Here is a 16,580-nt window from a genome sequence, read left to right as displayed (position 1 = left end):
GTTTTATGGGGCGATGGAGAGGGGAGACAGTGCATCATCGCATGTAGAGGCGGGGTCCGAGTGGCGCAGGTGCGTGAGTCATGATGCTGGCACATATGTCACATGTTATGGTAATGACGCTATAGCCCCTGCTGGGATGGAGATTTTAGCATGGTAATGGGGAAAGTTCACTCAGGTTCATCTATATGTTGCCAGGATCTGTCAGTGGCTGGTTCCAGCTGACTAGGTGACCAAATTCCACACAGGGTTTGGGGAAAAACAGGCTGCAAGGCAGGAGGCTGTAAAACAGGCTGATTGCTCAATTTGATTAAATTCCCTTAGTCCCTGGGGCTCCTCTGTCTGCTTACATTATGACTTTGTTAAATTAAGTTTAGACTAAAGCTGCCTCTTTATATATTTTAAAGGTTTCCCTGTACATAGTGAGCTGTAGCCTAACTGGATTTGTGAACAGGCTGTAACCTACTCTTGTGCCTATCACTGAGTTTCAGCCAATCAAAAGTGGGCACTGTTCAAACTATGTTCAAATAAGGCAAACACTGAGCTGTAACCAATCTGGCTGTTTCTGTACTTCTGTTTTCTGTGTGTCCCTTTTCTTTTTTTGGTCCACAAACCTTTTTTGACTGGGCAGTAGTGCTGGAGCCTCCCTGAACCTGTTCTGTTTTGGGGGTTGCCGGATTTGCAAATCATTCTTTGCTCAATTAAACTCTGTTACATTTAATTTGTCTAAGGGTTTACTTTTAACAATTTGTAAGCCATATCGTCAGGTAAATGCGTAAGATTATCATCAAATTTGTTAAAACTTCTGTCAGGTTTCTTTTTTTTTTTTTTTTGAGACAGAGTCTCGCTCTGCCGCCCAGGCTGGAGTGCAGTGGCGTGATCTTGGCTCACTGCAAGCTCCGCCTCCCGGGTTCATGCCATTCTCCTGCCTCAGCCTTCCGAGCAGCTGGGACTACAGGCGCCCGCCACCTCGCCCGGCTAGTTTTTTTATATTTTTTAGTAGAGACGAGGTTTCACCGTGTCAGCCAGGATGGTCTCGATCTCCTGACCTCGTGATCCGCCCGTCTCGGCCTCCCAAAGTGCTGGGATTACAGGCTTGAGCCACCGCGCCCGGCCCTGTCAGGTTTCTTATATGAGCACTAAGATTTCAGGGCATTGCAAATGTTTTGTGCAGCAATTAGTCTTTAATATTCTCCGAAATGACAGCACTTTTTAATATGCATTGCATTGCCCCTCCTGGGGTTTTGTAATGTGCAAGTAAGGGTCCCTTAAGCTTTTCTCCTTAATTTCATGGTAAATCTACCTCTGCACCAGATCCTACATGGAGGCTCAACCTTTCCCTACTTTCTAAGACCAGCCAATGACCTGGAGAGGCCTGGCTATTTGTCAGAAGACCACGTAAATTCAACCCTTTTCCTGCCTGCTGAGTCTCTGGGCATTGCCTGCTTCTGAAGCCCTTGTCACTGTGCTTTGCTCCACTGTGAGGCTAGAGTGCCCAGTGAGCCTGCTATAGGGAGCTATGGAGTCCTACACTCTTTTCTGAACATTTTGTTCTGCTAATGACTTGGATATAACTTCAGTACCCGTAGCAGGGCACCCCCACGCAACCCTCCAGGCTGATGGAATTCTAATCACTGGTCTAATTGCAAGTCCTCTGCTCGCCCAGGGTGCCCACCTGCTAGAGTTGGTTGGTGAGGTCCCATCCAGCTTGATCACTAGATATAACTGTAAGAGGAAGGCAGGAGTACCTAAGGAAAATAATAGGTGACTTATTCATCTTTTAGGATTCAGCTTGGGTTAGCCAGAAAAGACTACTTGGATGGGAGAGTTTCAAATGCGTTTGTAAATGGCAATGAAAATATTGGAGGAATTGGGAAAATGCTGTTCTAAACACATAAATGGCTCGAGTCCAACTCTCATGACATTCTCCAAAGTAGAGAAAGTCATTTGGGAGCAAATGAAGAAAATAAAAGAATGAAGAACTAGATGAGAAAGTAGAAAATAATTAAAATAATTGTAGATAGGGAAAAAGAAATTGTATGGATACATTTAAAAGGCAGTTGATAAAATAAGCGATGTATGTAAGAGGTCTGGGTAAGGAATAATATTTGAAGACTACAATTGGGTCAAATGAGTGTGAATAAATGGATTTAAAAATTGTACAACAACATCTAGTGGTGTGTCTTACCCATCATTTAAGATAGGTATTTTCAAGTTGTCAAAACTATCAATATGATAATTCAGGTGCCAAGCATGGAAAAGAAATTTCTGTAACTTAGAGAACTACAGAGGCTAATTATAAATTCCGAGGGTATAGGGAAAATGCCATTGTTCTATGAAACCAATTACAAGTAAATTTGATTTTTCAAAAATAATTTGGTGCATGTGTAACCACTATCATTTGCAAAATACAGTATGTATAAGTTATTAATTTTGTAGTCTTTACTCTTCTGACATTTTTGGAAGATGTCAGTGCTGTATTTCCTTATAGTGATCTTTGATTAAAGAATTTAATTTCAAAGAAGTAAATATTGTTTATTTTATTAGACACTGGAGATGTGTCTCTGCTTCCAGGGTCATTTAGCATTTATTATTAAACACATATAAAAATCAATGCCTGTTTCATGGAGTATTAAAAGCACAGTCTTTTGCTAATGTCACCCTTTGCCTATGGGAGACTATTTTAATACCACTTTTAGATACAGAACAAACTTAGAGGCAAATCGATCCTCAAAACAATTCAGAGAAACAAACAAATTCCACTTTATAAATCATTCATAGGTAGGATACCACCCATAATAATAGAAGCTTACAGACGTCTCTCCTTTGTTTAAATACAAGAGTCTATCCACATGCTATTGTTTCTCTATGCATTTTACTGGGAGAATTGGAGAGGCATGTTCAGTTTCTTGTACCATTTCTTGGGTGTTAATGACAAAGGAAATGGTCTCTAGTGCTTCTGAAATTTTGGTTGTTTTTACCCCATTCATGGAAGATTATTGAACTAAGGAGTAAAATCTCATCAGGAGTGAGAGGCTAGAGGACCTATTGTTTTTCCTATCAACATTTTCCATGAATGTGTAACACAAGTATCCCTATTTAGAGGGCTGGGAAGTTGAGGTTTGTGGCAAAGCAAACTTGAATAACAAAGAGGTAATGAATAATTTTAAAATGTTTTTGACAAATAAAAATGATGATATATTACCATTAAGCCAGGTGTTCGGCAAAGGAGAAGGAATCCTTATTTGTCAAATACCAAAACCCTACACTTGGCTGACTCAAATCAAAGCATCTCATAACAAAAGATAACCTTGTTACCTTCAGCTTCTGAAGGTGAAGCAAAAGGCAGCATTACCTTGACCGTCTGTACTGCACTTTATCTCAAACTTACTTTATTCTACAGAACTGGTGTCTTTGGTCCCTGTGATTTCCAGTAGTTAATACCCTCAATCCACCACACTTTCATAATGGGACCAGAGAGCTGGTGGATTTTTTCCCTTGATTTCTGACCTACATGAGCAACTGCATTGCATCCAGATCACAGCCTGGAATTTTGGAGACATTTTCATTGAGATAGTTCTCATTTGTACGTCCATTCTCTAGTAACTATTTCTACTTGGCATTTATCTTGATTGGTGGTTTAAATGTAGATTAATTACCGCTATGGTGATGCCAGGTGATCTCAAAGTTGAGTCTCATTGTACTGGAATAGAAAACTTCTTAAGCATTTATATTCTCATGAATTGATATTTATCAGGACACTGCTATTGATTTGGAAAGAAAATGAAAGGCTCCGTGCATGATGAGGCAGGGGGTGGGAACCATCTAGGAGAGATGAAAATTGAGGGCTGCAATGGTGTCTGTCCAAGGTGGTTAGAGCTAAAATTTGAATGGGTTGAATTTGCTAAAGTACACTAAGGAGAAAGCTCCCTTTCTCCTCCCATGTTCATGTCTTTAAACATGAACTGTCCTATTTCCCTTCCACACTCCTGGCTGTCATCTTTGGCTGGAGCCCATGGCTTTTCAGTGACTTTCATATATAAGAACAGTTTTACTACTACGTATGAAGAAGTCTGATTCAATGTAAATCACAACCTCTATCTTATATTTGTGTTAGCCTCCTGGCCTGCTTAGACCTGACCTGAGAACTGGTTTGCTCTTTCACTTTTTCTCCATCACATCCTCCCCAACTCTGCATCCTCTTCCTGTTAGGTTGGGGTGGTCTCCTGCTGGGGTCTCCTCAACCCTGCTAACCCTTTTTGTGGGATCTTTTCTTTTTTTTTTTCTTTCTTTTTTTTATTATTATTATACTTTAAGTTCTAGGGTACATGTGCATAACGTGCAGGTTTGTTACATATGTATACTTGTGCCATGTTGGTGTGCTGCACCCATCAACTCGTCAGCACCCATCAACTCGTCATTTACATCAGGTATAACTCCCAATGCAATCCCTCCCCCCTCCCCCCTCCTCATAATAGGCCCCGGTGTGTGATGTTCCCCTGCCCGAGTCCAAGTGATCTCATTGTTCAGTTCCCACCTATGAGTGAGAACATGCGGTGTTTGGTTTTCTGTTCTTGTGATAGTTTGCTGAGAATGATGGTTTCCAGCTGCATCCATGTCCCTACAAAGGACACAAACTCATCCTTTTTTATGACTGCATAGTATTCCATGGTGTATATGTGCCACATTTTCTTAATCCAGTCTGTCATTGATGGACATTTGGGTTGATTCCAAGTCTTTGCTATTGTGAATAGTGCTGCAATAAACATACGTGTGCATGTGTCTTTATAGCAGCATAATTTATAATCCTTTGGGTATATACCCAGTAATGGGATGGCTGGGTCATATGGTACTTCTAGTTCTAGATCCTTGAGGAATTGCCATACTGTTTTCCATAATGGTTGAACTAGTTTACAATCTTTGTGGGACCTTTTCAAGGTGACTCAAGTCTAGCTCTCTTTAGGGCTGTCTTTCCACTTGGCTCCAGGGAAAACCATGCATCCTTGCCCAACAGATGGTGTAAGCATGGGCTGCTCACTCTGTAGCCCTCTTTCTCAGCACTGTCATCATGGGAAGCTCCCCACCCTCGTGCTTTCAGAGTTCTTTAGGCACGAGTTAGCCTCAGTTTTTAACTTCCCATGTGTCTCCTAATTCCAGGGGACTTCAATCAGGATCTCCCAAGAACTCCCTCATGGTGTCCCACTCTGGGCTCACAGGGGCAGCAGTGTCCAGGTCCTTCATCTAAGTAACCATCCAGCTGGAGAGGAAGACACTGTTTATTGATCCTTCTTGCAAGTTTGGCCCACACTCTGGTTCTTGGGAAGCCCTCACACTTGGCTTGAGTAGGGAGCACCCCAGGCCCTCCTAATCTGGCTGACAGTTCTGTATCTCGACGACTCAAATTCTTCTTTAGAATTTCTAGTTTTCTCACCTGTAGGTGGGTCATAGGGTAGGCAGAAAGTTCTGGTTCTGCTTTCACTAGTATGTCACCCAGTTAACAGCCACTTGCTCTTATTTCTAGGAGAGAGCAATATTCAAGGCGACAAAGAAGCCAGAAGGAAGAAGAGAATCATATCTGTCCCATCTCTGTGGAGACTGTCAGGAACCACTGGGATGACTATGGATGGTGTATCAGTCTGTGAGAGCTCCCATGGCAAAATGTCACAGACTGGGCAGCTGAAGCAAAAGAAATTCATTTCCTCACAGTTCTGGATGCTAGAAGTCTAAGACGAAGGTGTCAGCTGGGTTGGTTTCTGTTGAGGTGTCTCTCCTCGGCCTGCACATGGTCACCATCTCACCTTGTCTTCATGTGGCCTCTCCTCTGTGTGACTGCATCCCTGCTGTTTTCTGGTGTGTCCAAATTTCCTCTGGATACCAGTCAGACTGGATTAGGGCACACTCTTAACAAATTTTCTCTTCTTTCTTTTATTATTATTATTTTTAAAATTTGAGACAGTCTCACTCTGTTGCCCAGGCTGGAGGGCAATGGTGCAATCTTGGCTCACTGCAACCTCCATCTCCTGGGTTCAAGTGATTCTCCTGCCTCAGCCTCATTAGTAGCTGGGATTACAGGCTCATGCCACCACACCTGGCTAATATATATTTTGCATTTTTAGTAGAGATGGCATTTCATCATGTTGGCCAGGCTGGTCTCAAACTCCTGACCTCAAGTGAGTGATTTGCCTGCCTCGGTCTCCCAAAATGCAGGGATTACAGGTGAGCCACTGTGCCCATCCAAATATTCTTCATTTTAATTTAATCACATCTATGAATACTTTACCTCTCAATACAGTCATATTCTGAGGTGCTGGGGCTTACAGCTTCAACTATGGATTTTGAGAGGACACAGTTTAGCTCATAACAAAAGGAGAAGGCTGAGGCTGAGTTTAGCTGGCCCGTCTAGGTAGATGCAGTCTGGAGAGTGCCTGCTGTCTCCGGTGCCCACTTAGCCACAGAGCTGGGTACATCAACAGCACAATGTAGGCATCAGGGGTACCAAGAGTCTTGCATTTCCATGGCTGGGGGTTAATGAGATACTGAAATTCAGGCACGGGTAGTAATTCAGTTCATCACAAATCCCAGGTTGGTGAGAATCACTGACATTGGGGTATATACTAATCCAGTTTTCCAAAGAGCAGAGCAATCCTTTGGAGTTACAAAGTAACTGTCTCTGTCTTTACAACATGGAATAAAACTAACATTTCTTTCTTTAAACAATAAGAACAAGGAATTAACAAATCTCCTATGCTAAACCCTTTAATACCAGATTAGAAACAACTAGCTTACTTTTATGTCTACCCTAGTCAAATCAGGCAGAAAATTGAGCAATTACATGTCTGTTTGCTTAAATTATGTAAACAATTATCTTAATAGGCTACTTTGTTTTGTTTCTGTAGACCAACACCCATCTGACTTAAGTGGGATATTTATTTAGCTACATAACATTTTGATTAAGCTATTTTGATGAGCGATATTGGCGCAGCTCTTTTGCTGTGAAGACATTTTGACCACACTTAATAAGAAAAGAGAAGAGAAAACCCTACTAAACTTACAGCTTAAAAAAATTAAAATGTTTTATGTAAAATAGACATCCTCACCTTTAGTCCCACTTCATCCCCACCTTGTTTACAATGAAATTTTCCTTTTTTAAAGACAGGAAATTTTAATACGTTTGAATATAAAAACTTAGGGGCAAGAATACAAAATTTTTTTTGAGGCCAAGTCTCGCTGTTGCCCAGGCTGGAGTGCAGTGGCGCAATCTCTGCTCACTGCAACCTCCGCCTCCCAGGTTCAAATGATTCTTGTGCCTCAGCCTCCCGAGTAGGCTGGGACTACAAGCATGAGTCATTATGCCCCGCTAAGTTTTGGATTTTTAGTAGAGATGTGGTTGGCCAGACTGGTCTCGAACTCCTGGCCTCAAGTAATCCACCTGCCTCGGTCTCCCAAAGTGTTGGGATTACAGGCGTGAGCTACTGTGCCCGGCCTAATGCTCATTCTTATACTACCCTCAGTGCAAATTTTGGCAGACTTATCTGGCTGATTTTGTGGAATATTGCTGGATAGTATGGTTCCCTTGTCCTAACACTTGAAACTAGAGACAATTTGGGACAAGTACTCTTATTAAGAAATTTATATTAATAAGTATGCCAGAAAAAACATAATGCTACCCAAATATAATCCAAGTCTCTCTGTTTCTTTTCAGCTGCAAATGCCTCTGAATTGTCTGTGTCCACTTCTCTCTATAAACCTATTGGTGCCTCTTTTGATGCCACCTAGTCTCCAGATGTGCCCTGTTACTCTATTACAGTGTTACCTACTGACACTCAGTCATCGTGCTCAATATAACTGTTTGCTTTTTTTCTTACTTGTTTTCCCCCAGGTCAGTGTGAAGTGAACTTATTTCTATTTTCTTGAAGGTTCACAACTTTTTCTCTTTTCTTCATCTTTTTTTTTTTTTTTTCCTGTATGGGTCAAAGAAAGCTTTCCCATTTCCACTGATTTTCTTCTTCTTCTCAAATTAGTGCCTCAAATGCCTCCCTGAAAACTCAAGTCCACCAATGACAATAGTCTATTTTATTAATTTTGTATTACTTTCCAGTGAAGTTAATTTACATAACTGTAGTATAAAATACAGATTTAATCAAGAGGCAAAATAGGAGGGATGGTGAACAAATTATGATGTCAGATAAACAACTACCGCCAATGGTTGTTTCCATTTATTTTTAAGAGACCAGCATTTGATTACCCAGAACACAAGCAGGCATGCACTTGGCAGTGTTTTCCCTACCCAGCTATTGTGGTGCCTTGTAAGGGTGCAGCCATGGCCAGTCACCCTGGTTTCTTCTCTTGGAGCCTGCTACTGCTTCTTCTTCAGGTGGTTCTGCCTGATCAGGACGCTGGCTTAATCATTAAAATGGAAGGTATGGCTGTTCACTAAAGATTTATCTCTATCAAACTTGAATGAACTGGAATGAAATATTCTTTATTACTAAATTCTAGATTGTGGTCTTTGCCTCCTCAACAGTTTCTTGATTTTTATTTTTTTAAGAGACAGGGTCTTGCTCTGTCACCCAGGCTGAAGTGTAGTGGTGCCATCATAGCTCACTGTAATGAACTCCTGGGCTCAAGTGATCCACCTGCCTCAGTCTCCCAAGTAATTTGGACTACAGGCACATGCTACTATGTCTGGTTAATTTGATTTTTCTTTTTTTTTCTTTTTTTTTTTACAGGAGAAAAAATGAAGAGAAGCTACTCTTTCCTTTTTGGCAAGCAAGCAATCTTTCCTTAAATTATTGGGTCACCATATAGATTTCCAAATTATTGTTACTTTTGTTTCATCAGCTGTTTTTTTTTTCCTTCTAGTTATAAATGATTTCAGCAATTACCTTAGCTCTTCTCAATAAACTTTCATTTACATACCTTCTCATTATTTTACTGTTGCTTTATAATGCCTCTGGCCTTTGCTAAGTGTGGTACTTCGACAACAAGATATTTTTTGTATTCAACAGTTTCTTTTGCAGTTCTTATATTTTCTGACTGATTATACTTTTAGGTGGTGCTATGGTGTGAATGTGTCCCCTAAAGTTTTGTGTTGGAAACTTCATCCCCAATGCAACAGTTTTGAGAGGTGTTTGGATCATGGGGACCTTTGAGAGGTGTTTGGATCATGGGGGACAATGCCCTCATGTATGAATTAACAGCATTATCTCAGAAGCGTGTTAGTTATGGCAGAAGTAGATTTCTGATAAATGAATCAGTCTGACCTTCCTTCTCTCCCTGCTCTCTCACACTCTCTTGCCCTTCCACCTTCTGCCTTGAGATGACACAACATGAAAGCCCTCACCAGATGTCAGCACCATAATCTTGGACTTTCTCGCCTCCAGAACTGTGAGAAATCAATTTCTTTATAAATTACTCAGTCTGTGGGATTCTGTGATAGCAACACAAAATGGACCAAGACAGGTGGCCTATATGTTGAATAACTGATTTTAAAATTTTTTGTTATGTAAACTTCCACTCTGATATATATATGTGCAAAATTTAAGTACATTGTCAAAACAGAAAAGTAACCTTTTCCATCTTAAATGATTAATATCCATATAATACTCAAGAGCTATAAATCTCTCTTTAAAAGTTCTTCTATATTCTCTTTCTAATTTTGAATCAAGGGCTGAAAATTAATTCAATAGGCTAGCTTTTCTTAATATATCAAGTGAGTAAGCACGTTTACACGTGTTCGTTTTCTTATGGCCTGCAGGAGTTGGTAGGAAATAAAAGGTCCAAAATAAATAGATTTTGGTGGACATATTAGTAGAAGCAGGTTATGTGAGATACAACAAAGTGAAAGAACCTCTTTGTAATTGGAAGCTTTTGGGTATTGATGGACTGATCAAAACAGGCGAGGCTGGCAGGAAGCCTGTGGTGTTTCTAGATTTGTGGCAGTGTAGGAAGCTAGAATTTGGCTGATGGGTAGGAGAGTTACTGGGAAATGAGCTAAGCTTGCTGTCAGGAATTATTAAGTGAAGGGGTTTACAGAACAGTAACTTGGAGCTGGATTCTCTTAAAGAAGTCTGCACCCAGTACCAAAGGAACTAAAGGAAAGGGTGGGGATAAGGGAATGGGGCCACGATCTGGGTGGAACATGGTCTCTTCTCCTATAGGATGATCTGGAAGGCTGTGGAGCAACCTGAAGTCCCCAGACACACATGGGAAGAGAGGTGTGTGGAAGGCATTGAAGAGAAACATTGCTACTTTATAATTTTATCTGGTTACAAACATTTAAACGGTTTAAATTTACAAGTATTTAAACAGTTTTCTGCTGTTATGTGTTTGTGTTTACAGTAACTATTTAAAATCTACCAAGGCACCAATTAACAATTTATTCCACTCTCTGGTTTCTTTCTAATCTAATTGCTCTGTCCCTATAAAGTGTCAACATTATAGATAAATACAGTATTTTCTCACAGACACATCTATTTGGAGACTTCTTACGGATAGCGTTGAGTGCCAAGGTTACCATGAGTATGCAAACATGAGTTGACCAAGAAAAGTGATTTTCATCTTGTTTTCCCAAAGGGATATTCAAAATGCATAGGGTAATATCAAGTAATTTCTCTTTAATTAAAAGTAAAAAGCATCCTGTGTAAGAAATTTGACTAAAATAAAATTCGAATACTACTGGAGCTAAACTAGAGGCAATTTATTTAAAAACATCTGAAAATGTTGACAGTGCTACATTTGGGTTCTAAGAGCAATCATTTTCACTCACATGTGGACACAGCATAACAGGTAAATGGAAATATGAGTCAAGAAAAATAAATTAATTTTATCTTAGCCATGTACACAATTTAGAGAGTCTGCATCAACTAGATAGTTTCCTCATAACTTTGTGTGTGTAGTCGAACACCTGGAGAAAAATAGCTCTTTGATATTTTGGAGCATCCTTTTTGAGTAACGTTCAGATAGCTGAGTCAGAATGTTTTCTCATCAATCCAAAAGCTATTGTTCACTGTTGACTAATTAGTTCTAGCTCTTGGCTAACTGGGGATCAACATCCACTCCCTTTATGGTTTCAAAGGAAATAGGGAACAACATTTCCTTTAATTATCAACAGTATCTTAGGCTTAATCATAGAACTACTTTATTTGATATGGCACAAATCCCTAAAGTAAAACACAACATTTATTGGACTAGTAAAGAAGAAAATGTTGGTATTAACATGTATTCATGAAAATGTGTTTCCACGCTGCCAAGAGACGGACAAAGCATACTGGGAAAAACTTATTTTCTATTCCTAACTTCAGATTTATTTTTCAAACTATGAGCTTGTCTTTCATCACCTAACCAGCTCCACCTTCTTCTTCTTTTTTTTTTTTTGAGATAAAGTCTGGCTCTGTCGCCCGGGCTAGAGTGCAGTGGCCGGATCTCAGCTCACTGCAAGCTCCGCCTCCCGGGTTTATGCCATTCTCCTGCCTCAGCCTCCCGAGTAGCTGGGACTACAGGCGCCCACCACCTCGCCCGGCTAGTTTTTCGTATTTTTTAGTAAAGACGGGGTTTCACCGTGCTAGCCAGGATGGTCTCGATCTCCTGATCTTGTGATCCGCCCGTCTCGGCCTCCCAAAGTGCTGGGATTACAGGCTTGAGCCACCGCGCCCGGCCCAGCTCCACCTTCTAAGTGAAGTATTTGATAATGCCAGTCCAGAGATGTCACTCTTCTCAACTACTGAGCATTCGTTGCCTCTACACATTCATACTTCCTCATGATATTTACTTTTTCCTCCCTTTAAAAATACTTTTTTTGACTGAGCCTAGCTCTGCTGCCCAGGCTGGAGTACAGTGGTGCAATCTTGGCTCACTGCAACCTCTGCCTCCCAGGTTCAAGGGATTCCCCTGCCTCAGCCTCCCGAGTAGCTGGGATTATAGGCGTGTACCAACATGTTTGGCTAAATTTTGTATTTTTAGTAGAGGTAGGGTTTCACCATTTTGGCCAGGCTGGTCTCGAACTCCTGACCTCAAGCTATCCGTCAACTTCGGCCTGCCAAAATGCTGGGATTATAGGCGTGAGCCGCCGCGCCCGGCCTCCTCCGATTTTTTTGTATTGTAGTAAAATACACACAAAATTACCATCTTAACCATTTGTAAGTGGCAGTGGCATTCAGCACATTACCACTGTCGTGGAACCATCACCACCATCCATCTCCATAACTCTTTCATCTTGCAAAACTGAACCGCCCAATCACACTAACTTTTTTTTTTTTTTTTTTTTTTGAGACAGAGTCTCGCTCTGTGGCCCCGGCTGGAGTGCAGTGGCCTGATCTCAGCTCACTGCAAGCTCCGCCTCCCGGGTTCACGCCATTCTCCTGCCTCAGCCTCCGCCTCCCGGGTTCACGCCATTCTCCTGCCTCAGCCTCCCGAGTAGCTGGGACTACAGGCGCCCACCACCTCCCCCGGCTAGTTTTTTGTATTTTTTAGTAGAGACAGGGTTTCACCGTGTTAGCCAGGACGGTCTCGATCTCCTGACCTCGTGATCCGCCCGTCTCGGCCTCCCAAAGTGCTGGGATTACAGGCTTGAGCCACCGCGCCCGGCCCCACACTTACTTTTTATGAGGTCTAAATAATTGCTTATTACTCTTATCACTCCGACATTGTAAGCCCTGTGCATGCGGCACCCATGTATTAGTTATAACATACATACAGGGTATCTACTACTAGGCATTGTTCTAAGTGCTTTGCAAATGTTAACTGGCATAATTATTTATCTTTGTATGTTCTGCAGGATCTGGCAGGTGCTTTGCACGTGAGAGCCAAAATATTTGAGGAATGAATTTCGGTACCACTTAAACATTTCCCAGTGACTCTGGCTGTTATTCTGGTTGACAAGTTAGGAAAGGAGCAGGTTACCTTGGGGAAAACAACTTTCGGGGCGTAATCTGATATTAGGTCGCAAGTTTAAAGAAGTCCTTTATTTTAGCCACATTTAGGCCAGGTTTCTAATAAGGGAAGCTAAGAGGGAAGTTATTCCTAAATGATAGAGAATATAGGAAGTGACTCAAGGCAGTTAAGGTCTTGGCTTTCTAGGAGCACCGGGTTCTACTCCATGAAGACTCGGGCAACGCGGAGACCCACGGATGGGACAGCCTGGGATCTGTCCGCCGGGTAGCGGGCGGGGGCGGGACTCCGGGCAGGGGCGGGGCCGGGCTGGGCCGGCCGGGGCGGGGCGCGCGACTGCTCCGGGCGGCGATGGCGGCGGACGGGGACTGGCAGGATTTCTATGAGTTCCAGGAGCCGGCCCGGAGCCTCCTGGACCAGGAGAACTGTAACGCGAGCCCCGAGGCCGGGGCGGGGGCGGGGGCCGGGGCCGGGGCGGGCGGGGGCGCCGACGGTTTCCCGGCCCTGGCCTGCAGCTTGGAGGAGAAGCTGAGCCTGTGCTTCCGCCCCTCGGATCCGGGCGCCGAGCCCCCGAGGGCGGCCGTGCGGCCCATCACGGAGCGCAGCCTCCTGCAGGGGGACGAGTGAGTGCGGGCCCCGGCCGGGAGCGGGCGGGAGCCTCCCCTGCCCCTCGCCCGACCCGCTGGCCCTCCGGCCGCAGCTCCTCCCCGCGCTCTCCTTCCGCCTCCATGGACGCGGGAGTCCCCGCCCTCTCGCCTCCCCGCCCTCTCGCCTCCCTCCTCGGGCCGTCGGCCTCTGCTCGCCTAGCGATTTAAATCCCCTGCCCCCCGCCCGCCAAGCGCCCTGAAAACCTCCGCCTCGGTGCCTCCCGCCCTCCTTCCTGCAAACCAAACCCTCGTTTGCTTTAGAGGGGAATCGCCAACGCAGAGCCATAGTTTGAGACGGCACTTCCTGGGGCACGTGTGTCGCCATTCATTCACTCAAGTCGCATTTATTAAGCACCTGCTGAGTGCCAGACGCCGCTTCGCACAGGGAACACCAAAACGACTGGACATTGTCCCTCCCAAGTTAGGACACGACGTAGGATGGGAGATAGATGTGTAAACAAATATTTGTATGGATGTAATTAGTGCTGCAATGGTTATATGTACCAAATGTGGGAGACTTAAAAGCGTATGTCTGGGGGAGAGTCAGGAAAGACTATAGAGAAATGAGCAAACGAGATCTGACTGATGAGTGGGAGTGTGCCTGGCAGGTGGAAAAACGTCTAACGTTCAAGGTGGAGTGTATTGCCTGTGCGTAAGTACCAACGAGCGAGGCAGCATTTAGGGCACAGGAATCTGTGGGACCCATCCGAGAGCCCCGGTAGAGTGCGAGCCGCCACAGAGACGAAAACTAAGGGCCCTGTTTACTGATGGTAACGATCTCATGGGCTGGTGGGGAGACCAAGGCATACACAAGTAATATTAATAATTACAGAATCACCTAAGTGCAATGATAGGAGGTTCATGGGGATTTGTGAAAGCTGGGGGAGGGGAGGCGCAGAGTTCCTGAGGGCACTTTTTAAACCTCCCTGAACCGCAATTATAATTTGGTTAAGAGTTGTAATTAGGTACCATGGTTTTACCCCCAAAAGTTGGTAAATAGGAATGGTGAGAGTAAGGGGACTTGAGCATGTTGTGTATATGGGGGGAAAGGAGCCTCTGGAGAGGCTGAAGGTAAAATGAGTGGAATAAGATTGGGTGCGGTGACTCACACCTGTGATCCCAGCACTTTGGGAGGCTGTGGTGAGAGGATGGCTTGCTTCCAACATTTCGAGACCAGACTGGGCAATATAGGGAAACCTGGTCTTTCCAAGAAAATTAAAAAAATTAATGGAGTCCAGTGGCGCATGCCTGTGGTCCCACGGACCCAGCTGCTCAGGAGGCTAAGGTGGGGGGATTACTTGAGTTCGGGGGGGGCGAAGGTTGCAGTGAGCCGTCATTGCACAGCTGCACTCTAGCCTGGGTGACAGAGCGAGACTTTGTCTCAAAAATGAGGACATGAGAAGGAATGGATTTTCAGAGCATTAATGGGATGGAGAGACTCCTAGAGGTTAGGGAAGAAGTTTTGAAAGACAGGGCAGGAGTTACAGGCATGGAAAGGAGTTTCCAGCCTGATTGTCTCCTTTCTTCTGTGAAACAAACAGATTTATCAGGAATAAGGTAGGAAGCTTGAAAAGACAGCTTTGGGAGTGGGGCTTGTAAACATGGCTGAGCAGTGGCGCAGACCCACCTGTGTTTGGAGACTATCTCCTTTTATTGGTTCCTCTGTACAGTGTTCTGCCCAGGTGTGGAAAAGGGAAAAATTTATAATTGGATTTTATACACACGTGCATGCAGTCAGTAGCAAAAGATGACATTTTTGGAAGCCTGTTTCCAAAGAGAAGATAATTTTATGTATATGTAGATTTAGATACTCTGACTCACTAAACCCGGGACACATTCTGGATTTAAAAATTAGTGTAGGTTTATTATGTATTTGGGTTTATCAAGAGTAGCTGACTTAAATCAATTAGAGGATTGTATGTAGATCATTACAAGTCCTTATTTCACTTAGACTGTCAGGAAAGTAGGTTATTTTAGCCTTTGCTTAAAAATATGTTGTTGCTCTTGTTAATGGTATTTAGTAGATGGTATGTTGGTGGTAATTCATGTCTCTTGGGAATGCGTAAGAAATCTGTTTTTTTTCAGGAGTTGGGAGCTGGTCATCACTGGCATTGTCCCTTTTATATTACAGAAACATACTCAGCATTGCTTGATAGTCTGTTCCAGCTCCCTTTTCACTAGATAGAATTGATAATTGTTTTACTCAGATATTGCTGTGCTTTAGGTCAGGGGGTCCCCAAACCCTGGTCCACAGACCGGTACTGGAACTGGGCCACACAACAGTGAGTGGTTGAGTGAGTGAGCAAAGCTTGGTCTGTATTTCCAGCTCCTCCCCATTGCTTGTATTACCACCTGAGCCACCTCCTGTCAGATCAGCCGCAGCATTAGGTAGGATCTAATAGGATTTAGAACTGCGCAGGTGAGGGATCTAGTTTGCAGATACCTTATGAGAATCTAATGCCTGATGATCTGTCACTGTCTCCCCTCACCCCCAGATAGGACCATCTAGTTGCAGGAAAACAAGCTCAGGGCTCCCACTGATTCTACATTATGGTGAGTTGTATAATTATTTCATTATATATGACAATATAATAATAATATAAATAAAGTGCACCATAAATGTAATATGGTTGAATCACCCCAAAACCCTCCCTGACCCCTGGCACTTTATTTAACTTCTCTGAGCCTCAGCTTTTGTTTTGGTTAAGTATGGATTGTATTATCTACTGAGGTTTTACTTGTAAGAGTATTCTGCAGGATTCAATGTTGGTAGGACTTTGACCTCCTTGCAAAAGAGCTCTCCTGACCATTGTTTAAAACTGGTTGTAATGCTTTATGATAAAGATGAAGGCAGTTCATATGTCTTGACTGCAGAATTCTAGAAATCTTTCGCTAGAGTTGCCTCTATGTCCTTCCAGCTACCATTGTTTTGACCTTGGTGGAGACTGTTAATTGGCTTTCATTTTCTTGGAAGAGCAAAGTCACCAACAGGTGCTTCTAAGTGAAGTATTCCTTCCCATTTGCCTTTTTCTTATAGCCTCGTTTAAG

General features: G+C 43.2%; 1 protein-coding gene across 4 annotated transcripts in view; it reads left to right on the top strand.

The window, feature by feature from the left end:
- Window positions 1–13,186: 13,186 nt before the first annotated feature.
- Window positions 13,187–16,580, top strand: part of FEZ2 (fasciculation and elongation protein zeta 2) — a 44,525-nt gene continuing 41,131 nt past the window's right edge. For all 4 annotated transcript variants that reach the window (XM_025405789.1, XM_025405788.1, XM_025405787.1 and 1 more), the window contains exon 1: window positions 13,187–13,508. In XM_025405789.1, coding sequence (XP_025261574.1) covers window positions 13,237–13,508 — 272 coding nt within the window. In that variant the 5' untranslated portion in view covers window positions 13,187–13,236. The remainder of the gene's footprint in view (window positions 13,509–16,580) is intronic.

This window comes from Theropithecus gelada, chromosome 13 (assembly GCF_003255815.1).
Source record: "Theropithecus gelada isolate Dixy chromosome 13, Tgel_1.0, whole genome shotgun sequence".
Lineage (NCBI taxonomy): Eukaryota > Metazoa > Chordata > Mammalia > Primates > Cercopithecidae > Theropithecus > Theropithecus gelada.
This window is presented reverse-complemented; position numbering and strand designations above follow the sequence as displayed.